The 25,122-nt window shown below is 47.0% G+C and overlaps 1 protein-coding gene across 8 annotated transcripts in view; it reads left to right on the forward strand.

The window, feature by feature from the left end:
• LOC104696933 (excitatory amino acid transporter 4-like) overlaps positions 1-25,122 on the forward strand; it is a 38,784-nt gene that overhangs the window by 11,634 nt on the left and 2,028 nt on the right. For 2 of the 8 annotated variants that reach the window (XM_019293108.2, XM_019293109.3), the window contains exons 2-11: positions 2,886-3,002; positions 12,794-13,051; positions 13,879-14,016; positions 14,829-15,033; positions 15,872-15,914; positions 16,487-16,827; positions 19,012-19,245; positions 20,288-20,482; positions 20,907-21,041; positions 22,485-24,744. In XM_019293108.2, the coding sequence (XP_019148653.1) occupies positions 12,838-13,051; positions 13,879-14,016; positions 14,829-15,033; positions 15,872-15,914; positions 16,487-16,827; positions 19,012-19,245; positions 20,288-20,482; positions 20,907-21,041; positions 22,485-22,683 (1,704 nt within the window). In that variant the 5' untranslated portion in view covers positions 2,886-3,002; positions 12,794-12,837 and the 3' untranslated portion in view covers positions 22,684-24,744. Of the gene's footprint in view, positions 1-1,174; positions 3,003-8,720; positions 9,023-12,793; positions 13,052-13,878; positions 14,017-14,828; positions 15,034-15,871; positions 15,915-16,486; positions 16,865-19,011; positions 19,246-20,287; positions 20,483-20,906; positions 21,042-22,484; positions 24,746-24,773; positions 24,804-25,122 lie in introns of those variants that run through there. The other 6 variants (XM_019293111.2, XM_010411464.3, XM_039566377.1 and 3 more) reach the window with 6 other exon arrangements.

A 25,122-nucleotide genomic window follows, 5' to 3' on the forward strand; every position in this document is an offset into this window, starting at 1 on the left:
ATCTAAGGATTCTAATATAAAGGTACCCCTTTTTATCACCCTAACTGTGTCTGGCTCATATTTCCAGGACTAGAGAAAAAGGCATCAATACATACTGAGGATGCATTTAAAGATGGAATGAGTGCAAAACAAAGTGCCCTGTCCCTATGTAACATTTTTAGTCTACTTGTGGAATTAGCATAAATCATTTTGAAAGGTGTTTTGTGGAGGAAATTTCCAGGGAGCTGATTTTGGAAAGCTGTTCCAGGCTGTTTCCCATCAAGTCCTTCCTTTATCTTCAAGCAGCTGTGCAAGGATAGCATCAGAACACCCTCTGTAAGGTGACTCCATGACATGAGGTGCAGTTGTCATGTCTTTTCTCGTTGCCTCTCACAAGCTGACATTGTGAGTTTCCTTTTTACCCGTTGTTGAAAACATAGAGCATCATGTGGCCTCTGTTTGATGTGGATGATCAAGTGTGCCTGGCACTCATAGAACAAGGAGAGACTTGGGGCATTTAGCTGACCATGGGGTTTGTTCCCCAAGGATTGCCCTACCCTGGAAAGACTGTCTGGGCATCAGGCAGCTCCATCCTGAGGGAGCAGAGCTCTTCACCTCCTCCATAGCTTCAGGCTGCTGCTTTGTGTCCTATTTAATAACTCAAAGTTGTCTGGAATTTGCCACAGGTACAAGTCGAAATATAGAAGAAGTTGCCAAAGGACAAGGTTTAAGGGACTTGTCACTGCAAGTTTATGGCTTGTAAAGGCCTATGGGTGCTAACGAGGGGATTAAAAACAAGGGTAGGAATTAGCACAGATTCTAGGAGCCAAGCCGAACTTCAGGCATAGGAGGTGGAAAGGACGACCATTCACTGCTGCCTGAGGTGCAATTGGGGAATAGAACAGCATTTGAGGGGTGCTCTGCCACTCTCTGGGTAGCACCAGAAACACATTTGTCCAGGTCAGGAGTGCTCTGGTAGAGGTCATCAGCCCCCAGCAGTAGCCAGCAGTGCTCTCAGGGGCCCTTCTGCAAGACCAGCTTCTGGCCAAGCTATGCAAGAAGTAGGGGCATGAGGAATAGGAGATGTCCTTTCTCTGGGACTGCCCCAGCAATGGCCGATGTTGTGAACCAGCAGAAGCAGGAAAGAAGATCAGCCATGTACCAGGTTGGGCTGCCACAATCTGTCTCCCTTTACCTCTGTGGCTGGACTGGCTCTCAGCCACATTTCTGCAGGAGGGTTTTGATGCGTGGTACAGGCAGAGCACACCTTTTCCTCAAACCCAGAAACATTAATTTTGGAATAAAAATATTTTCTTGTGTAGCCCATTCCAATATGTGTTTTGCTGGAAAGATGACTGAAACTTTGCAGGGTACAGTACTTGGATTTCCAGTCCCCAGTTGACACTTGCATGACCTGAGATGTTGTTGAACCTTCAATAGGAAGATTAGGGCCATTAGTGCCACTTGAGCCATGGAATAGTGTGAAGACCAAGCAATTTATTTGGTTCAGAAAGTGTCCTTGTCTCCTGATGCAGCAATGGCTTGTGTGAAGCAACAAGGGAGAATGGCAGAGATAGTCAAGAACCCAGACTCAATTGGTTCATTGAGTGAAGTCCCATCAAATTACCATCCTGATTTATGGTTGCACTCAATAATTTTGAAGTTGTTTTCAAACCTAAACAATTCTATGATCAATGTCTCAAAAAGCCAGTTGGTGCTGGGAATTGCTCTCTGTAACCTGGGCTGAAGAGGTCCAGTTCTTCTCTTCCTACAGAGCCGATGGAGACATAGGATTTGGGGGGATTTAATTTCCAAGGTCCTCTGTCAAATGAGCATGACACTTTGGCTTTGACCTACTCCTGGATGAGTTCAAACTCTGTCACAAGCTCCCGCTGAAGACACAACGTATCAGCCTTGGTATGCCAAAGCCAGAGCACCGAGCACAACCCTACTCTGGGGCCACCTGAATTAAGGAGAAGGCTACTTTCATCAAAATCATATCATTTCATGATATGTCCATTGCGAGTCATGTATCTGGTAGGGCTAGAAACAGAGGTGCTGTTGTAACTTTGGTGCTGTGGCTTGATTTTTGAATATAATTTTTCACTCTGCCAGCATGGGCTGTGTGGTGCTCACACCTGCAACCTGACTTGTGGTTTTGACATAGTGCATTGATCAAAAATTTGAAATGTGGGACTTTTATCTAAGAAACTGCATGAGGAATCAATATTTAAGAAATCAGTCAGCAGTGGAAGTTTTGCCTGCTTCCTTGAAAGCAGAACCTGTCTCCCTGAGAGCCTGTACAGCTAGTGTATTTCCTTTGCACGCTCAGTGAACTGGTTCCTCTTTATGATGTGCCTAATACATCGAAGGGAAACTGCAGCAGTCTGGCTGAGGCACAGACACATGTCTATCCCCTAAGGCTGATCTGGATAAACCACAGGGGTTGTCTGGACCTCAGAGGTCCTGGGCACACAGACTGGACCTGTGAAGGACCTGCCTGTCCAGTACTCAGCTGTTGCTGCTGGATTGATTTATGCATGCAGCCTCCCTTGTGGAAGGAACCCTTGTAAGGGGCAGGAGTGGAATGGGGATGAGATCTGTCTCTCATTTAACAGCTGCCCTGCTGTCTGTTACTGCTAACTCTTCTTGAAGCTTGTGTGGGGAGGCAGAAGAAAGTGCAAACCCACTGGTACTGTGAAACCCAGTAAGGGCTCTATGCAACCTCCTGGTGACAGGTGCTTTCTGTGCTCTGGTCTGGTGCAATCATCAAAGATTTTTTCTGTCTCCTCCTACATGCCACTCCCCCACCCCTTACTGCCATGTATCCTGAGCATATTACAGTCTTCCTTTCCTCTCTCAGGAGGTACTGCTCAGAGCTCTCTGCTAACACTGAACCTTTCTAGGGAGAAAATCCTGCTTCCTGCCTTTGAAAGAATTAAAGAACAAAACAACTCAGAATAATCCCCCAAGACGAAAACAACTCACTGCCCTCTCTGCTTGACAGCCTGCACTGGTTCCAGGTGAGTGGTTTTGTCTGTGAATCTGGATGCATGAATAAGAGTGGTGCCAGTACCAGGGGGCTGAAGCAGGGCAGGAGATTTCCTTGGGCATGTGCATGAGAGAGCGGCAAGGATAGCTCTCATCTGCTTTAGGACAGGGGTCTGCCCAGTGGAGGGTGCTCTAGAAGTGGGACTCTGTGTCCTCGGCTGGGGTCAAATGCCTGGTGAGGAGCTTGAGCGAGACAACCTTACCACAGGAGGTGGTAAGTAAGCTGGCATGAGTAGGGAGCATTGCAGAGAGTGGCACTTGTCCTTCCAGTATTGGACTTAGGCCCCAGACCCACTGCTCAGTTGGTGATCACTTTGTCATTGTAGAGCTCAGCTGGGCTGAAATTACTGCCTATTGTGATTCCTCTCCCTTTAGCTGGGGCTCTCTCACAGAGATGGGTCAGTAGCTAGGCCTTGAGCAGATCTGTTCTCCTCCTGGGCCCACTGTTGTGGTGGGAGTTGTCTGGGAGGGGGCTGGCTGACATTTTGGTATCAAAAACCATAAATGCCCTACTGAGCAGAAAGCCCTTCCAGGGGCTGCTATAGCAATGCAAAGATGGCTGAGTTGGGCTTGTGAATGGAAATTTTTGACCTAGGCTCTTTGGCTGCTCTGCTTTCAGCTTGTACTTCCCTTCCCAAGGGCAAGCAATGGGCCAGGCTGCAAAGGATCTAATAGTATGAGGGGTGAGGATGCCTGCAGCCAAGGGGGGTTCTACAAACCCTGTGAAGACAGAGATCCTGGTCCTCAGGAGTGAAAAAAAAGCCCAGCCAATAGCACAGTGGCTGGACTTAATGCTCCTGATCACAGGCACTGAGCTACTGATGGGGGGAAGTCAGGTGGGAGTGGAGACAGCTACTCCTTCTTTGCCATCCTTGCAAAGACAATCGCCACAAAGCACCTCTTTTAGTCAGCTGGCAATGGGGGGACTGTAGCTTCCCACTCTGGAGTGCCCATGGTCTGCCCAATAGCAAGTAGAACTTGAGAGCTGCTAACAGCAACTTTCAGACCACTGAGCAGAGTGACATGTCCCTTCCTTGCAAGTACTGAGCCTCCCCTCCCACCGTGTGAGGATGGGCTATTTAACTCCTCTCCCTTGGTGACCCAGCACCAGAAGTCCACCGCGGAAAGACTGGCACAGCTTTTTCAGTGACCCCCTGCCTTGCCCTTCCATATCTGCCTAACTGTGCACAACTCTTTCCAACACCTCTCCTTCTGCAGAGATTTCTCCTTCTTCTCCCACTTAGGGTGCTTCCTTGCTGCTACCTGCAGAGACTTCCCTGACTGAAAATTCTGGTTTTGATGTTGAACATAAAGCAGAGTTTCCTTGGAGACAAGAGAAACAGTGGGCTCCAAGTGCTGATTATTTCACAGTCTGATCAGCTTTCAGCAATGAAAACTAAAAAGGGAGTTGCATTAGCAAAGGGAAGAGGGAGCCTGGAGCAGCCATCATTGAGGGGGACACCTGACATGCTTTTCCAGTGTCATCCCTTTAGCAGCATGGCTTGACCGAGTGCCACGTGCCGTGCCTGTGGCAGGGTGTGATGGTACATGCTGTACCAAACACTGCTGTCTTGGGATTACATTGCCTCTCTTCCACCAGCCCCTGGAGGCTGGTAAACCTGGGAGAGGGTGTGCGATGGGCATTCTAATTTGGCTGACTTCTGCAGTCCCAGGAGTAAAACTGGCTAATTAGATTAATCCCTTTTGTGTTCTTCTACACAGACATTAGCAATAGTGGGACAACGGTGTAAAGCAGCCCCATTTCAGTCACTGTTTCCCATCCATTTGTTCTGTGTACTGACAACTGGGCCTGTCCCAGCCAAGAGCCTGAACCCTCTGAAGAATGGAGCTCTCCTCTGCTGTGCTGGCCACGCAGATTTTTGCCTCCCTTGGGGCAGGTTATTTGATCATTGGCTGATATCTCTTGGACACATTAGCAATCAGAAAGCTGCGCCAGCATGCTGTATGAGGGCAGAGGAAGCAGGCATGGGATAACTACTGTGCTCTGCCTCATGAGAGAGCACAGCACAGGGCAAGAAGGCAGACACAGTCTTCATCTGAATTTTTTGTTACTTTTTCCAATCCCACACACCATGGCAAGACCACTCTGTAATGCCATGTCCTGCCAGTGGTCAGGACCTCCCCCTTTCCCAGAGAAGTATCTCACAGTGGATCCACTTGACTGATGGCTCCCCCTCTACTGAGACATCCCTGGGTTCCTCACAATCTGTCCAACAGCCACAAATGGCACTTGGCTGTTTCAATGAAGCAGCATTTTCTTGTTTGTCTTTCAGTGTGGTGCAGAAGTGCTGTGCAGGGGTCAGAGGGTGAGAAGAGTGGAGAACCGACCATGTCCCCGTGCTAATTATAAATGTAGATCAGCTCCAGGACATTGCCATGGACAGGATGTGTCAGTGATGTCTGAAGTTCCGTAAAGCTTTGTCTCATATCAGCAGAAGGAAGGTCACAGCATTGCTGAGGTTGGCAGGGACCCCTGAACATCATCTAGTACAATCCCCCTGCCCAAAGCAGAGTCAGCCACAGTTGGTTCCTCAGGACTGTGTCCAGACAGCTTTTGAATATCTCCAAGGATGGAGAACCCCCCGCTAGCCCCTCTGTGCAGCCTGTCCCAGTGTTCAATCTGTCTTGCAGCAACAAAGACTCTCTTTATGCTTAAGAAGAATTTCCTGGTACTTCAATTCATGTCTGCCACCTCTCAGGTGGTCACTGTGCAACACTGAGAAAGGTCTGGCACTGAATTCTTCGCACCCTCCCTACAGGTGTACATTGATGAGACCCACCCCCCTTCTCTCCTCCAGGCTGAGCAGTCCCAGATTTCCCAGTCTTTCCTCATGGGAGATGCCCCAGTCCCTCCATCATCTCTGCAGTCCTTCAGTGGACTCTCTTCAGTGTATCCATACTGGGAAGCCCAGATCTGGACACAGCACACCAGCTGCGGCCTCACCAGTGCTGAGTCAGAGGGGCGGGATCACCTCTCTCGACCTGCTGGCACAAGCACAGCAGAGTTTCTGGACTCTACTGCTGGTCCCACCTGGGATGTCCCGGGAGTTCTGTGGTCCCAGGGGTGATGTACCAGATGCAGGCCCTAAGAAACTGTTATTAGGGGTTTCATATTGAGTTTTGTCTGGACCATGTAAAGTAGTCAGATACATTTCATCTTCATCCACCAGAGCCTTATTCTGACCATTACCTGGACAAAGCCAGGCCAGAGCTCTCTGCAGCTTACCCCCGTGCTCAGAACACTCGCTGCTCTGTGACCTCAGAGCTGCTGCATGTCTCTGGAATGAGGGCAGAGCTGCACGTAGGCATGAAGTAGATTTATTTCCCTAGGTGTATTTTCCCTTCTTGTTACAAAGGGGTGTTAAGGCATGAGAAGCTCACGCGAAACAGAGTTGTCCCCTTCAGTTCCAGTCAAACAGCTTCTCTGCAGGCAGCAGAACTGTCTATTCTCCCTGGCAGAAACTCAGTGCATCACTGCTACACAGAACTAATCTCCTCTGGCCAGCACCACTGCCCTGACCTCTTTTGAGATGTTTTCCATGTGGAACTGTGCCCTCTCTGCAGATCTACAAGCTGTGTAGATGTGCATATGCAGATGCAACCTATCTCCTCCAGCTCCCCCCAGATCCTGCTGCCAGGTGCAGCCCTACTGCCGCAGCATTGGGCTCTGCTCTTGCCAACACTGGCACCACTCCTGTGGGGCTCTGCAGGGCTACCCCAGCACCATGGAACACGTAGACTGAGAGTCTACCTGCCTGCCCAGTGGACAGACTGGATTCGTGACCTGTGCACTTCTGAGGAAAGTCTGCCCTTCACCTCTGCTGATAGCCTGACACATGCATGCCTCAGGAAGAGCTTGCTTGTGGGCTCCCATGGATGCAAACTGTCTTAATATAGACAGTACAAAACTTTGCAGCACATGAAAAAAAACTTTTAAATACTTACAGCCTACCTCTTGATGTTTGAATAACTGAGTGCAGGAACATTTCAGTGATGACAGCTTTATAACAGTCAAACTTGGCTGGGTTTTTTTCTGAAGCTGAGCCTGCACAACAAAGAAAGTAAGTCATTGAAGACTTTCACACAACTTTCCTAGAGTCTGAGTTAAATGCAAAATTTCTTCAGCAAGCAACTTGAAATTTGAAATTTCTTTTTTTTCTGTTGTTGTGATGTAGCAATATTGAAGATGTGCATATGGGTTTCCAAATATTAAAAATCTCAACAGTTTCAAGCATTTAATGTTGCAACGTGAAAGCTGTATCATTCCCACAAGTGCGATTCGTGTCTTGGCACTTTCACTTTATCACAAGACAAAGTCTGAGATTACTCTCACCCTAAATTCTGAACACAGCACTGTACCAACCACTAGGAGGAAAATTAACTCTGTCCCAGCTGCCACTTATCCTCTCAGGGATGGAATATGCTCTGTATTTTCTTCTTTGTCCCCTAATGTCTCCCAAATAATTCCTAGTACTTTTTTCTGTCAGTCTGTGGTCTTTCCAGCTTCTTTGTGAGTCACTGGAATCAAGAGTTTTTCTTTCTGTGTTTAGTGCTTTTCATTTATGTATAGAGCAGATGATTCTTCCTGCCACTTGTGAGCAGATGGACAGCTCAGCCCTCGCACACTTTCTTTTTGGACCTCACAACTGAAATCTCTTTTGGCAGCCTGTCACCACAAGTGATGATGAAAAGGGGATCTCCCCTTTCATTCCCTTTCATATCCATTGCTTTAAAAACCTTTCATACATGATCGTTGACAGAAGTTTTTTAAAAACCCTGACTAATCTGACACTGAGACCCTATCCTTATTGATGTGGGTTTTCCTTCAACTAGATGCATTTGAAGATTGCTTTTTACTTCTCCTGCTCTCCCTACTTCTCCATTTAAACAAGCTGGTCTTTTCTCTGGGAGAGGGGCATGGACAAAGATGTGAGAGGCTGTGTGTCTTTACAGAGGCTGTAGTCAAAGATTACATTCAAGATACTATTTCAGGAAGTTTTTCTGCTGTGTACAATATTTTACTCTCAGATTCTAACCTTTTGTAGAACTTTGTGGGGCCAAAATTATACAATTTGTGAGAAGGGGAAGCAAACCTGCCCCGATGCTCCCACATTTGGCTCTCCAGCACTGTAAGTGTGCCACGGCTATCTCCAACCTCCCTTCAACCAGAATGTTAATATCTTCTGTCTTTAAAACGTGCTCATGGGAAGATGCTGCACATTGGGTGGTGCCAGCTTGTCTGATGTTGGCTGCTTTAGCACAGACAAAAGATAAAGAGGACAAATGTTCTTTAATGTCCGGTTCAAGTTGGAACAGATGCATCTCAGTTGATTCGGAGATTCCCTGTTTTCTAGCTCTTTATAAGTCCTTAAGCTCTATTGGACTCCTCCCCTCATGTTGGAAATCTCCTTGGATAGATGGGGAGATAACCATGGAAAAATCTGCAAAGAGCAGGACAAAATGTAGTGCAGAAGTCTTCCTTCCCCATTTTTCTCTTTCACCAGCATCTGACTGATACCCCTAAAATAGCCAAAATTCCTCTGTTTATGTGAAACCTCACTGCCAGGAACTAGGCATTAGTTTTGCAACACTGAACTTTCTTGCAAAATATCTTGTGCTCCCTGCTCAAGCCTTGAAGCTACCTCCAAAAATGCTCTCAAATATCTCAGTGTTTCTGGCAGAGTGGAGACTGGTGAAGCAGCCATGGATAGAAGAACCTTCACTGAGAGATCAAAGCCATCTTCTTCCTCACAAAAAGGAAAATCCAAGCCATTGACAAGAGAATTTTGGTGATTTACTGCAGCAGTCTGAGAACTTCCAGCTGATGCAAGAGAGAATATGTACACAATTCCAGACCAGCGACGCAGAGAGAATGTGCTGTGGAGGGGGCTGCTCTATTGCAAAATATGCAGATAGAAAAAGGGAGCAAGCCAGCAAGAGGGTGGGGACATCAAAGGAGCAAGATCTGCTGGTGAGTTCCTTCTGTGCAATAACTTTTGCTCTAAGAAGGTAGCTGAACACATGGTGCAACATGGGATCTAATGATTAATCCTGTACTTTCCCATATCAAGATAGAAATTTCACTTTCTTTGGACAAAAATACATTTTCCAGTGCACGTAGATGGGGAGACATCTAGAGAAAAGATTGGGTGAGTCCCTTTATATCTGTGGGTTCTGCTCTTACCTTCCCTGTACAGGAATTTCTGCCATTGCTGTGGTATGGTCCAGCTCTAAGAAAGGCAAGGTTTGGAGGAGGGGGAGCCCACATTTCCCTACTCAACATGGGTCTCCTCAGGTCACCAGAGCAAATGAGAAGTCTGGTTTGTGTGTAGAAAGTCTGTCGTGGGTGATTTCAGAGCCATCAATGTGACTTTTCTCTTCACTGAACAGTTTGGAGCTTTCCACATCAAAGTAAGGCAGCACTTCACATTACCAATGTGTGCTGGATCGTTTGATGAAGAGTGAGTGGTTTGGGAGTAAGAAAAAGAGTGTCTGGAGTTTGAAACTTTCTCTGATGGTTCTCCTTTTGGAAGTGATTGCCTCAGGTGGTAATCTGTTCTACTGTAGGAAGCCTCATGGCATCCCTGCTGACTTGGAAGCAAGCCAATGCTATTCTAATCCACAAGAAAGGTGTGAGGGAAGACACAAAGAACTACAGATCTGTGAGTCTAACGTCAGTTTCTAGAAAAATTATGGAGAAGGTCCTACTGAATACTACTGAAAAGCATTTGAAGAATAATGCAGTCTTCAACACGGGTTCACAGAGGAAAAATCCTCTTTAACCAGTTTGATTTCCTTCTAGGTTGAGGTCACATCCCAAGCTGACAAAGGGAAGGTGGCGCATCCAGTTTTCCTGGCTTTTAGTGAGGCTTTTGATACTGTCTCTCACAGCATCCTTCTGGACAGCTGTCCAGCTGTGGGAGGGGTGAGCTGATGGTGTGCAGTGTGAAGATCCCGCTGGATGGCAGGGCTTGAATGGTTGTAGTGAATGGGGCTGTGTCTGGCTGGTGAGCAGTCACTGGTGGTGTCCTTGGGGCTTAACCCTGGCGCCAGTACTGTTCAGTATTTTGATCCATGATCCAGATGCAGGAATTGAATATCCCATTAGCAAGCTTGCTGACAATACCAAATTGGGAGGTGCTGTTGACTTTCTTGAGGAACAAGAGGCCTCAAAGAAGAATTTTGATGGATTGGAGCATTGGGCTATCTCAGGCATGAAATGGAAGTAGTCCAAGTGCTGTTTTCTGCGGCTGGGAGGGAGTAACACTGGATGCAAGTCTAAACTGGGAGAGGAGTGGCTGACAAGCAGAGGGGGACCTGGGGGTGCAGATTGGCAGCGGGCTCAAGAGGAGTGAGCAGTGTGCCCAGGCAGCTGAGAGGGCAAATTGCATGCTGGAGACATCACATATAGCATGACCAGCAGGTCCAGAGAGGGGACTATCCCATAGCAGTCAGCATTGCTGCAGCCTCACATGGAGCACTGTGTGCAGGGCTGGGCCCCAACATTGAAGAAGGATGTGAAGGTCCTCAGACATGTCCAGAGGAGGGGAATGGAGGGTGAACCTTCTTGTGAAGAGCTGGAAGGCATGTCCTACAAGGAGCAGCTGAGGACTCTGGGCTTTCCCTTCAGAGAAATGGAGGTTGAGAAGCATTGCTTTCTGCAGCTTCCTGAGGAGGGAGTGTGGAGAGGGAGGTGCTGGACTGTTCTCTCTGGGATCCAAGGACAGCACAACTGGGAATGGTCCAAAGTTGTGCCAGGGGAGGATCAGACTGGACATTAGGAAGCATTTGAATGCCCAAGCAACAGGACAAGGAGTAATGGCCTGAAACGAAACCACAAAACGTTCCACCTCAACGTGAGGTAGCACTTCTTTACATTGAAGGTGGCAGAGGACTGGAACAGCTGCTCAGGCAGGTCATGGAGTCTCCCTCTGGAGACATTCAAACCACCTGGGTGTGTTCCTGTGTCACCTGTTCCGGGTTATTTGTTCAACTCTAAATCTGGAAGGCTATAAATGATACAAGTTTATTGTGGGGCACAAGGGGATTGAATTAAGTTTCTAAACCTACTGTCAGGTTCAGGAGGCACAATCTTAATATACTGAAAGAATCTTGCAATTTCTTTTTCTCATGTGTAGCTGTGAAAAGCAGGACTGGCAGTGAGAAGAAGGAAGACAGGCAAAGTTTTCACACAGTCTGGTGTGTATTGTCTCCATCAGCAGATAAAAGTGGGGTGGTATAGTAAGGAATGGAATGCTTGATCAAGCTGGAATGAATGGATCAAAATCCATGGAATGCTGTTTGCTGATCCAAAAGCTGGGGTGACCACAGCAGCACTGCAAGGTTTCTGCAGCAAATACCCGTCATGTTTGCCAGTGGCCTTTGCGCAGCTTAGCTTTGGGAGGGCTTCGGGTGACTTGGCTGGGCCACCTCAGGTGTGTCTCTCCTGTTCTGAACTTCATGAAGGCATTAGCATCTATACAAACATACCTTCTCTCAGAATGGAGGTTTTTCTCCAGCTTCCATGCACATGACCTTGCAATCTTGTACCACGAAGCAGCTCCTCTTTAAGGCAATGTCTTCAGTTCGTGATAGGCATTTATCTGGGTCCAGATGGAAGATACTAGGTGTGTAATTTATAGAGAATATAGTCTCACTTGAGAGGGTTTCTTTGATTTAAATTTAGGATTACAAATGGACTAGCTCTTAATTTGACTTGCAACACCAAAGAAGGTCTTCCAGCACTTGCTGATGTGCTAAGGTGACTTTTTTCTTCTTTGGTTTCATTTAGGATTGTACTATCTTTGCAAACTCTTGGGAACAAGAATCATTTTCAGACCTTCCTTCTGTCAAGGCACAGCAACAGAAGGAAAATGGCACCTGCACAGTCAGGCAATAATCTTCCTCATTATGAGAACTGTTGGGTGGCTGGTGCCTTCTAGCACTCTAGAGACAGGTTTGCCTGTGTAGCTCCCTTGTTCTTTTTTTCTGAGGAATATGGAAATAACAGTAAAAAAGTACAGTAGACTGTCCAGGTCTTGCAGCCAGTTGGTAATGGAGCAGCATTTGTTCTTTATTTATCTCTTCGGAGTAGGTTTGATTTCAGTCTTATGAACTGAACTTATGAAGGCAGAACATCAGGTTAATCCCATCAGTGGAGTTTGAAAAGAGATACTACTTGGAACTCCTGTTGTGTTTCAAAGGAAAGTCAGTAAATAAAGTGTTATCCTCAGGCTCCATGGAAAGCAAGGGGGTAATGTTCCTTTCTATAGAAACAGCCAGCGCCACTCACTGTCATGGGGAAAGTTGTTGTGGTAGGGACCTGTCCACCTTGGAGGTATGTCAGAAATGTTGTTTGCTGCTTGGTTTTGTTTGGAAGAGTTTGTATATGGGAAAGGGGTTTATTGCCAGGTGAGAAAAATAAATTCCGTTCCAAAGTGCTCAAACTCCTGAGTGGCTGTGGAGCCCTTTCTGGCTGCCCAGGCCAACATAAGCCACTCCTCAGTGCAGGCTGGGTGCTGTAGAGGCCAGAGCTTCTCTAGAGGCACCAAAGCAGTAGTGACAAGACCCTGGCAGTCCTTTAGATAGCCTTCCCCAAGGTCTGCTCCTTGTAGATGGTCAGAGGAGCTCATTAATCAACTTTAAATAAACCTTCCTAAGCAGGCCCCAGGGAAATGACCTAAAGACAAAGGCAAGATGTGCCACAGCTTATGCTTTCCTGCCTGTTCTTCTCCCTGGCCAGGGTAGGCAGAGCTGTGCCTGGAGGACTGAGCAGCTGTGCTGACCATGAGTGAGCAGAGCCATGTCAACAGCCTGTTCCTCAATGAGGATGCCGCCAAGCGGCTCCACGCCGACAGCCGGGTGCAGCGGTTCCGGCAGGCTGTGCAGAAGCGGGCGGCGCGGGCCAAGAAGCGGATGCACAGCATCACTGCTGAGAGTGCTAAAAGCTTCTTCAGGAGAAATGCCTTTGTCCTCTTCACCATTGCTGCGGTCCTACTAGGTACGGAGCTGGTGGCAACACCAGGCACCATTTATAAATATGGGGAAATGTTTGTTTATTTTACAAAGATTTTATTTTATGGGATGACAGTTCAAAGTGCTGCCACATCATGAGTCCTTTTGTGTGCAAGAACAAGAGGCCCCACAGAGAGTGTGTTTGTGGGAGGGAGTCCTTGTTGATCCTTTCTGGCTGCAGTATAGAAACAGTCTACAACAGAAAGAGTTTGATGGTCCAACTCAACCAATTCTTGTACAAATCATCCCGGTTTCTTCAGAGGCATCTTGTGAGTGCAGCTGTAGGCACAAGGACTTTTCTGATTCCTCCCACAGCTTTAGCCTGACAAGACCAGAACCGCTGCAAATGGCCATGATACAATGCACACCAAATCTGCTTAGCACATAGCAGGTTGTCCCTAGCTTTTGATCCAGGCTATATGTCTCTAACTGGCTGAACTCAGCTTTAAGAGGTGGGTAGACAGAGAATCTGAACTGTGTAGCCACACTTACTTTAGTCTGGGAGATCATATCTCTCATCACAGCATTTTGTATTCATGAGCTTCTTGGGAACAGACTCTAGAAGAGCAACAGACAGGGAACAAGGAGACCTGTGGTTTCGCACAAGGCTCCTGTGCACATAAATATGTCAGAGGGAGAGAGAGCATACAGTAAAAACTGGATCACAGCCTTTTAGAAAATGAGCATTTGTTCCTTTGGGAAGAGGAGGAGCAGGCAGTAGATGAGAAAGAGAAAAGCTGCACTGTAGGACTGAGGGACAGACCACTGGATCACACTGACACACTTCCATTCTCATCCCTTGCTGATCCACAGGGATTATCCTGGCCTTCTCCCTCCGGCCCTACCAGCTGACCTATCGCCAGATCAAGTATTTCTCCTTCCCCGGCGAGCTGCTGATGCGTATGCTGCAGATGCTGGTTCTTCCTCTCATTGTCTCTAGCTTGATTACAGGTGAGAAGTGCTTTCTGCTGCTTTCAGCCAAGACAATGGGCAGCAAAGCTGTTGTTCGGGTACCTCTTCGTGACCCAGCTGGAGGTGCTTGGATTAGCCTGGCTAGGAGTGACAAGCCCAAACCTACAGCCATAGTGAACATGATCCACACTGAGACCCCTGCTGGCTCAGTAGTGGCACAGAGAAGCAGAAGACCTTGTGCTTTCTCAGAAGACCAGGGAGAACACAATGCTGTGGTTCCAATGCCCAGCACTTCAGCATTAACAAGGATTTAATCCTACATAACCTCAAATGTCTCCAAGTTTGTTCCCCAAATCAACTTCAGGTTTCCTCCAGCCTAGAGAAGGTTAATTTATGTCAGTCCAAAAGGGTTGAAGTTGATCACCGGCTAGAAGGCTTGTTTCACCCAGATCCTCAAGGAAGACACGACAGACAGCCAAGCTTTCAGACAGCAGAAGGGACTGCAAGGTGTTCCACCTGCGGAAACATCCCACCATTAGGGACTGAAAGGCCCAATGTACTAGGAGAGGATTATTTCCCTTCTGAGAGGTTTAAAAGAAAATTGCTACATTTCTAAATGCGGCCTAAGATCCACCAATGCTATGCTTCTTCATGACCACAAGCCACATTCTTCCATATCAACATCATCCTGGAACTCCAAATTCTGTCCCTTGTAGGCTGTGCTTCCTAGAGACCCTAGCTCCCTGTCCAACTCATGCATGTACCTTGCACCCTTTGAATCTTCCTCAAGCTTTCCCTTTCTCTCTAAGATGATAGGCTTCCTCACCTTGTCTCTCTATGTGACACCCCAGGAATGGCCTCACTGGATAGCAGAGTCTCAGGGAAGATGGGGATGCGGGCTATCATCTACTACATGGTAACCACAATCATAGCTGTCTTCATCGGCATCTTCATGGTGATCATCATACACCCAGGAAAAGGATCTAAGGACAAACTTCACCGGGAAGGCAGAATTGAGCAGGTGCAGACCACAGATGCCTTCATGGATTTGGTGAGGTAGGTGAACAAGATGGTCTCATGTTGAGACCGTATCAATGAGATTACATTCCTCCATGGAGTGTCCTTTTGAAGTATCACAGCTTTAGGCATTTCATCTTAGGGAAAGAGGTTAATGGCTGAGTCTTGGCAAGTCTACTACTTCTAGCCTAGTCTAGTGAACTAGCTTTGTCACTCCGAGACTGAGTGCTTGGCCCGGAGTCCAGCCCTTCTCCAGAGATACTAATGTAAAGGTCAAGGTGTGCTCAACAAAACAAGTAATGAGAACTACCAGTGGCTACCTACCTTTCAGAAATTCACCCAGCAAAGGCTACGCCAAATATCCATCTTCAATGACCAAAGGAAATCAAGGAAGTGGTTCCCAAGGCATTGCCTCTTCTTCCCTTGCTGTGACCTTTCTCAGTGAATTGCAAAGCTGTACCATCTCAAGTGGTATAAAGGCATGTTTGTGAGGTACAGGATAACAGAGAGCTCAAATGACAGCTGTAGAGGTGAGACTGAGAGCAAGGCAGTGTATTAAACAGTTGTAATATATTGTTTCAAGGTTTGGTTGGGTTTGCTGATGGTTTTACAACGTAACTACATACGAGGACGGTATGTGTGTCATCTCTTTCCACACACCTGAATAAACTTCTGGAGTCTGACAAGATGCAAGAGGTGCTAGGTCCACATCAGTGTATTCCCTTCTTCTGTCAGTCAGATCAAAAAGGGCTTGAGTGGACATTGTGAAAGCTGTGACCTCAGACACTGCCCCAGGACAAAGAAGTTGGACAGGAAGCCCATGTTTTCTTCCTAGTTCAACAGGACAATAACTCTTTCCATGTTTTATCTACTGCAGGAATATGTTCCCGCCCAACCTGGTAGAAGCCTGCTTCAAACAGGTATGAAATCTCATCTTTGTGCCCTGTGCCCTCGACCGTGGTCCTATCTACTTCTCTGAGGGATGGAATAGTACTTTATTCCCCAGGTCTGACTTCTGCAGGAAGCACTGCAGATGTTAGTCTGTATTATAGCATCCCCCATGCAAGCTTTTCAAACTGTCTGTAGATGGGAGCTTCAACCTCCATCCCATCCCACAGAGGCAGGAAGGGTTTGCATGATCTCAGGTAGCAGGCTTGGCCTGGCAGTGATATGGAGCAGAGTCTCCAAGAAGCTGTCTCTTCTGCAGTGCTAGTGCCCTTAGAAGCAGCACAAAGGGTTCTCAGAGAAGCCAGAATATCTCAGTCCTAGCAACATGAGATGCTTTTGACCTCCCCCTCTATGAACTTTCTGAACTTTCTGATGAAAGCACTACACTGGGGACCTTAAGAACAGGCAAAGCAAGTTTCCCACACAGGTCAACAGCAACTTGCAGTACTGTCTTTTCTTTAAGAAGGGATGTAAGAGCCTAGCATGTGTCCTGAGCAACTGAACTAGGACCTGTAGGTGCATCTGATAATCTGTGTCTTTTCAGTACAAGACGCAGTACAGCACCAGGGTCTTCACCAGAACCATCCTCCACAGCAGCAATGTCACAGCAGGTGTGGCAACCACTCAGATCCCTGTGCCTGAGAATTTCACCAGCATCATGGAGAACGTCACTCATGCCCTGGGAACCATCTCCGAGGTGCTGACCTTTGAAGAAGTCATTCCCATCCCGGGCTCAGCCAATGGGGTGAACGCGCTGGGGCTGGTAGTGTTCTCCATGTGCTTCGGTTTGGTGATCGGCAGCATGAAGCAGAAGGGACGGGCCCTGCGGGAGTTCTTTAACTGCCTCAACGAAGCCATCATGAGGCTGGTGGCCATTATCATCTGGTGAGGAGCACGGCCGGTTGGAGCAGGAGGTCTGCAGGTGCAGTTTCCATTGACATGATGAGAAGTGGGGTAGCTTTAAGGATTTCATGCACAAGACAGGAAAAGCAGATTGGCACAGCTCTACTTTGGCTCCATCAAGCTGGAGGGAAAAGTCTGGATGGGATATTTGTTCACATTTCATTTCCTGTTCTTTTTGTTTTTACCTTAGAAATATCAGGTACACCAGGACTTGCTTTTCTTGAGGTTTCTGGAAACATCCTTGGAAGACCAGAGAGCTGGAGTGGAAGATCTCTTAGCCTTACCAACAGGAGTAGGGTGTGAGGCTTTCTCACCAAAAGCTTTCCTTCCAGCTGTGTTCCAGGAGTCTGACTTAGCTATGAATCCCAGTAACCCCTTGCTACCTTCCTGCTTTCAGGGTGGCAGCGGTATGCAGTAATGCAATAGCTCTGAGAGCTGAGCTGGGTTGAGAGGATCAGCTCAAAGTTACTGCCTTTCAGTTTGAGGTCTCCCAGATCCCGATGCCTCTGGAGCTCAGCTGCTCACTGCTCTCTGTGTAAGGCTGCCTATGACACGTGATCCAGACAAACAAGGTATTGCTGAGACAAGTCTAATCTAGAAGGCAGAATTTTACCAAATCTTGTTATTTTAAGCTTTTTACCCAGTTAGGGGTCAAAGTTTTGTCAGGTCCTGCAAAAGAGGACAGATGCAAGTCTGGAAAAATACACGCAAATGTCTGACAGGGAAGAAATCTGTCAGCCCGACACCCTCTCCCATTTTGGATCACTCCAGCTTTCTTTCCTTGGTCTTGTAAGTCATAGTCTTGTATCTCAGAGCAAAATCCTGAGCACAGCAGGACAGGCCTTAAAGAAAAAGGCACAAAGGGGAAGAATATCTCTGAGCTCATAGCAGATGTTGGGAAGCCCCACGCCCCTGGGATCTTTTACTCCATGTCTGAACCAGAACTTGGGGCTTTGCTTTCCTAAGAAGAGGTAAGACTTGCCTGAGGGCACAGAAGGGAGAGCATGAGCACAGTGGAACAAGTAGAGCTGCACACTATTCCAGAGACCTTCAACACCCCTCCTTAAACCTCCCTTTAGATGAAGGAAGGCAGGGTGTTTAGTATAGAACACTGGTTACACTTGGGAGACTGCCTGTGCATGCCTTCCTGTAGCCACAATCTGCAGACCATCTCCCAGGAGCTTGTTTTTCCTGGGAAGATCTGGTCACTGGCTGCAGCCAAGGATGTGTTCTAATAGGAAGGTCAGAGGAAATGAAATATTTATTAAATCCTTTCCTGAAACTTTTCCAAACCTCCCAGGCTAAGCTGGAGTTTGGCATGTGGACCTCTGCGCCTTGTGCATGAGTTGCATGTGAGTTCTTGAGCTGCGGAGGCCCAGCCCTGAGAGGTGTGGCCATGGAGCTGGAATTTTCTTTGGTCTGGTTATTATATTAGTGCCCATGATTCTCTCCATATCTGTCTTATGTCTTTTTTGTGGAGTCTCACTGCTGCTTGTCAGCTGCATTGTTATGGAGGGGGGGGGGGGAAAGACACAAGGAATGGAAAAGATAGCAGAGTACCTCAAAATGGGGTTTTAGACAAGCCATGGCTGCTTTTACAGGTGTTGGTGTGCCCAGTCCTTGTTACACCAGATCTGGAATCCCTAGATGTTCATATTCCTTAAATGTGAGCATCTGAAGACAGCAAGGCTGATATCCCAGAGCCTATAGGATGCTCTTGCTTTACTCCCTGATTCCCTGTTTCTCCTGTACTTTCCTGTGCCTCTCAGGGGAAAAAAACCACATTCTCAGCCCAAGCTCTGTTAGGAAAGGAAGGGACTCCGAAGGTTTCTCTACATAACCTTCCTCATCAATTCTACAAGGAGTATTGTAGAAATGTAAAAAACCCAAAAGGAGGAGGAAACCACCAGTGCCCAAGCTGCGTGCACAACAGAGTGCTGTGGTCCCCAGGCGTGCACCAAGAGCTGATTTTTGACCATGGGATGAACAAGTCCCAGCTCTCTCCAGGTTTCTAGAAAAGAAACCAGCAGTATCATCCAGTGATTAGGCTCAATGAGCACTTATGGTATGCTAGCTTATTGAGGATTTATCCAGACAGCATGCGTTAAAGCTGGTGTGAAAGTGTGGGAGCCAGTCCTGAACATCGGCCTTGTATTTCTGTCACAGGTATGCTCCAGTTGGGATCATGTTTTTAATTGCGGGCAAAATCCTGGAGATGGATGACCTAGCAGTGATGGGAGGCCAGCTGGGGATGTACACGCTCACTGTCATCGTTGGACTCCTCATTCACGCCCTTTGCATCCTGCCCCTGCTCTACTTCATTGTCACTCACCGAAACCCCTGGGCATTCATTGCAGGGCTCCTGCAGGCTCTCATCACAGCCCTGGGCACATCCTCCAGGTACGATGGCTGCGTAGGAGTGGGGTTGGGGTTGATGTAGGTACCGCACCTCAGCACTTCACTGCTCTCAATGCAGCACTGTGGTCTCACCATTTCTAGCACTAGCGGCTTTTTGCAGTGGACCAGCCAAACTCACTTGGGAGTGGGAAGGTTCCCACTGTCCTGCTCAGGAGCCCTAGTCACATGACCAGCTCTGACCATCACTGAATGGCCCATATTCCTCCTGACCAAACACGAGGGTGATTTTGCTTACCACTGAAATGCTGAACTCAGGACAAATATCAAATCCTTCTGAATCACAGCATTATTCCACATGCACATACCTCTCACACACATGTACTTGCACACATTTTCACATCTCTCTCTCCCAGGCACATAGACTATATGCAGCTGTCATTAAACCTCACAGAGACATGGGCAAAGGCATCAACACTGGTATGTTCAATGACTCACACTGCTATGTCACACAGCCAAAGCAAGGGATGGTAGGTAACTTGTTTCACTGAGTGCTATGTTTCTTGTTGTATTCGTTTCCTGGCAAGCACATAACAGGCTCTTCCACATACATTCTCATACCAAAACACATAGCATTTTTTTCTGTTCATGTTCTCTTTCAGAAACAGTTCTTTGCTTTCTCTGCCAGATATATTCTCAAACATGTCATTCTTGTCTTATGGACTGAGAGGGGTGAGAAAGGGCTCAAGCTTTTTTAATAGCAGAAAAAGGAGTTCTGGTCTTGAGGGTCTGCCCTGTGTACCCTGAATCCTCCTTCTTTTGGTGTTATACCGGCATCATCAGCCTCAGGGTTATACAGCCCCTGTCCCAACCCCCTGAGGAAAGCCATGTCTGAATGTGCAACTGCAGCGTGCATCATATCTGAGGAAGCCTTGTTTAGACTGTTCTTTCTCCTAGCAGCTTCTGGCCTCTGGCTCACATGGCAGGGTGAAAAAGCAGGTGGGTAAGGTCATAAACCAGGCAGAGGCTTAGTCCTTCTTACAAAGTCAGCACACATGCAATTCATGTGGTTTTGTATTTGTTTCAGCTCAGCAACTCTGCCCATAACCTTCAGGTGCCTGGAAGAAAACAATGGTGTGGACAGGCGCATCACGAGGTTTGTACTGCCTGTGGGAGCCACAATTAACATGGACGGCACTGCTCTGTACGAGGCCCTTGCAGCCATCTTCATTGCACAAGTCAACAACTATGAACTTGACTTTGGGCAAATCATCACAATAAGGTGACTTTTGAAAGAGTTTTGGGACTACAGAAAGGGTTTCAGTTTTGTTGGCTTATCTGAGGTGTGATCAGGTTCCTCTTTTGCTCAGAAGATGCAATTAGTATGCAAAAGTATGGGAAAGAAGGGTTGTACTACAGCTCCAGGTGTCAAAGCACATATGGACACCATGTCTTTGAGGCTCCACTTGAGCCCTTTTGCATGTCCAGGTCTCAGGAAAAGCTGTGGTGCACGGTCTGTTATGAGGGGGTGTCTGGCAGGGGCAGCCTGGCATTGTGTTGATGTCCCATGTGCCACAATCCTTCTTGGTGACCAGGGCAGAAAGGCTGCCAAGACGATGAGTTTGAGCTACTTCCTGACATTTCTGAAAATGCAACCACCTCTTTTCTTCCCTTTGCTGATAGCTCTGCTTTCCTGTTCCCTCCAGCATCACTGCCACAGCAGCCAGCATCGGAGCCGCAGGTATTCCCCAGGCAGGACTGGTGACAATGGTTATAGTGTTGACATCAGTGGGGCTGCCTACTGAAGATATTACACTGATCATCGCTGTGGACTGGTTTCTGTAAGTTCCTTGCTCAGCAGGCATGCACTGCTGTGCACTCCTGCCAGTGCTTACAGACCTCACCTGTATTCCCAATGTCTCTGCTAAAAGCAGGCGCAGTAGCCTGTACCACTAAGCTTAAAACATGCCTCTATCCATCAGACCTTTGCACAGTAGCCCTCTCTGCCCATGCTGGAGTTTTCGCCATGTGCTTCAGTGACCCAAGGGATCAGAGGTTGCTTGCTGATCAGCCTGGTGACCAAACAGAATGTCCTCCATTTTCTTTATCTTTAAATGAACCCAGAAATTATCTGCAGAGTCATAGGGAAAGGTTGTGCCAATAATAAGCAAATCCACACTACAGAATGATAGTTCTGGGTTACCAAACACTGAAAGAGGGATGAGACTGGGCTGCACAAAGTTGAAGAGTGTTTAGATGGGTGCAGCTACTCAGCCACACTGCTACATTTCAGCTTTCTTTCCTTTTTAAATAAAATCACTTGGGACCAGTGATTTTATAGGAGTGCTCTTAGGAACCAGACTGAAGAATGCATTTGTGCACAGTCCCACCTCTCTGTCTTCTCAAACACCAAAATCCTGACAGATGGATACACTGTCAGTGTTTCCTCTGTTCTTCTGTATCTTGTATTGCTGGTTTGTAGCCAAAGCAACCAAAATCTGCTCCCAGCCATGGCTGACCAGTTGGAAACAGTTTTGCCCAACACCTCCACTTCTCCTGTGGATTGTGCATAAGAACAGCCTTGGCTGGGAAGAGCCCTGCCTCCTAATATGCTAAGTTACTTCTTGAGCTTACTCAAGAGTAGATTATTTCAATCAGATGCTGCTGATTGAAACAGTGGTAACTTCAGTTGTTACCACTGAAGGACCTGATGGGGCGCTGGACTGGTGACAGCTTCAACAGCTCTGACATACTGTTGTAGTTGTGGAGAATATCTCATTGCAAAGGGGCTTTTAGATATGCTGTTTTGCACAAAGAATTGGGTGCCTCGTCTTAGCACATGCCGTTCATGCTGAGGAAATCTGAGTCCACAGCAGCGCTGTCATAGGTTTGCACCAGAATTTCAGCACTTTTTGTAAAACCAAATGCCACTTAAGTGAAACAGATGTGGTGAGGCCATCTGAGTCTGCAGCAAGGCCTTTGGAAAGGACAGTGTCCACATAGAAACAGAGCAACCTTCCTCTTGATTTGTGTCAAGTCCAAAACTTTTCAGTAAGAAATTGGGAATGCAATAAAACAGGAATGAATGTGAAGCTTGAGCTCAAGGATGTCAGTCAAGGAAGGCTCTCTGGGAGTCATTTTCCTGTCAATGTTGAAGTTGAGTTGAGTGTTGAGTGACTCTTAGAAAGTGGGAAAAGTTTCACTGAAGATGTTTCTTGAAATAATCTTCACCCCCTTAGCTGCTACTATGAAACTGTATTTTGTTTTTCTCTCTGATTTTTCAGGGACCGCCTTAGAACAACTACCAATGTCCTGGGGGATTCTCTGGGGGCTGGCATTGTGGAGCATCTCTCCCGGCATGAGCTGGATGCGCAAGACTGCGAACTTGGTAATTCTGGGATAGAGGAGAAACAACAGCTCTCTCACCTGGTTTGCCCACAGAATCACACCCACAGGCACTCCAGAAGGGAGACAGCACTGTGAAATCGGGCAGCAGAGCAGAGATTAATGCTGTAAAAAGCCAAAACTTGAAACAGAAGTCCAGAGTGGAGGACAAAGACCCACTGTGCAAGACACTCACTTTTCTATTGCCTCTGCCATATGCAGTCTTCCCTAATCCTGTTTTCCCCTCATTTCTCTCTGACTGGCATTAAAGAGGACAAAATTAAACTGCAAAGAAAGCCTGATTTAGTCATTTTTATGAGGCCCAATAGTTAGACACTGAGTAAAGAAGACTCAGTGAAGGAGCTGGACTAGGAGCTCCTTTATTTCTGAAGTAGCCAGGTGAGTCGGGAACACCACCATCTGTGGACTGGTACCAAAATGTTGCCATAACTCTGTCCTGCAAGATGCAGCTGCAAAGTCTTCACTTGGTTAGTACCTTCACCCAAACAAGCTTTTAGCATTGACCTCCTTGCTCACAGTCCTGGTGTTTGCACAGATATGCACTTGATGCTTCATGAGAGCTCCTCTGGCAACTGGTCTGGCTGCAGATACTAGAGTCACCCACCTCCTGAAGGAATGTGGGATCATACAACAGGGACAGATGGCTGGTAGCACCAATAGGGGTCAATAGGCTTCTCATTAGTGGAAAATCCTAAAGGATTGTCAAAGAAGCAAACAGCTAAAAAAATTATTATATCCATTATTTGGTCTTGAAACAGCTCTTTCCTCCACCAAGTTCTGCCAAAACCCAGTTAACTTCATTTCTCTTTAGCAAGCTCTTCTCCTCCTGCTGAAACCAGGAGGGGAAACACAAAGTTTAGAACAATTTGCCCACATGAGCAGCCAAGTGGTACATACATGCCAGGAATGACTCCCTGCCATGCCAGATTTGCTCAGGAAACAGTTTCACTCCTCATCACAAGATTCCGAAGAAAATGGTTCCTGTGCTCATCTGTGCCTATTTTCAGAAGTGACTTCCCCTCAGTCACATTGCTCTAGAATGTGCTTTCAAATACCTCTGTCTTTCTACAGCTCCTTATCTTTTATAGGCAGAGCCAAACCTCTTCTTAGCGCTTGCACAAGTTTGCCAGACCCCAAAGTTAAAAATTCAGGATATATTTTTCAGTTCCTACCAAATGGAATTCAGCTTCTGTTTAACGCACTTGGACATAAGCCCAAATTACATCCATAACATCTCAGAGGCTAAAGATAGAAGTAGGGACATGCTTCATCCATGCTCTCTCCCCCGTCCTTGGCATGGCCAGGAATACAGGTGGTATCTCTCACACCAGTGAACAGGACTACTAGGATTTGCTCCATAACATCCAGGTCCATGAACATCCAGAAAATGAATGTCCATACTCAGCCAGGAAGATGTTAATGATCCACAGTGTTGGGGCTGCTGCAGTGTAGCTGTCCTGCTTTTGACAATGGCTAAGAGCAGGAACAGCAGTGAGCAGCCTCCTGCTCCACCAAGGAACTATCTAAACTGGGCAGCTTTCACTTGAGGTCTGCTCATTATTCACAACCCACTATGTCACTGACACCGCTCTATCCTGGCTTTACACACTGATGTTTTTCATCCCTAGCCACAGCCATACACTCAGAGGTGCACGTGATGGAAAGAAGACCTCAGAAGCATTGCTGGAGCTGACTTTGCCAATCACAACTTCACACCATGCTGCCCTCCCCAGCACTAACAAAGCTTCCTCAAACACGTTTCTTGAGACGTTCAAAGCCAGATCCTGAAGCTCTTTTTAGTTGTTCAGAAACTTCAGGGTTATATATTGATGCTGCCACATTCCACATCTTGTAGGCAGAGTATTCTATTTTTATGGGCTGGACATATTATTGGAAACCTGAGATAAATGCACAAATGCCTCTCTTTCATGTAAGACTGGTAGCAGAACAGGGTAACTAGAAGTGTGTGTTCTGTTTAGCAGTGGCTGGCTCCAGACTGTAAGGCAGCAAGTTGTTTGCTGACTGTGGAAGGCAGGTTGCTTATTTTGACAAGAGATCTACTCTAGCAGGAGGCAAGTGAGCTGGATAACGAATGATTATCCTCCTCTTTGTAGCACTTTTTTTATCATGTTTGAATACTTTATAATGTCTGCTCTTCTCCTTTCTAGACTAAACAGATCCTGTATATACCCTCACAGGTAATAATCATTCATGTTCCTCTCCTCTGGACTTTCTCCTTGCTATTCCACATCTTTCTTGAAGTGGAATGACTAAAATTTGACACAACAATCCAACTGAAGATTTATTATTACTGAGCACTGAGGAAAGAATATTTCCTGTACCTTAAGATTTAGACCTTGTACTCATGTTACCATGGTTGTTAGCATGCTGTGCATCGGCTGATCAGGATAACTGTCCCTGACGCATACATACAGCAAACTCAAGTCTGTTCATCTTATCCTAACTCTTAGTGAGGTTAGACTCTTACTTTGATGAGATGGCTCTATCTAAGGACTG

The sequence above is a fragment of the Corvus cornix genome, chromosome 28 (assembly GCF_000738735.6).
Source record: "Corvus cornix cornix isolate S_Up_H32 chromosome 28, ASM73873v5, whole genome shotgun sequence".
Classification (NCBI taxonomy): domain Eukaryota; kingdom Metazoa; phylum Chordata; class Aves; order Passeriformes; family Corvidae; genus Corvus; species Corvus cornix.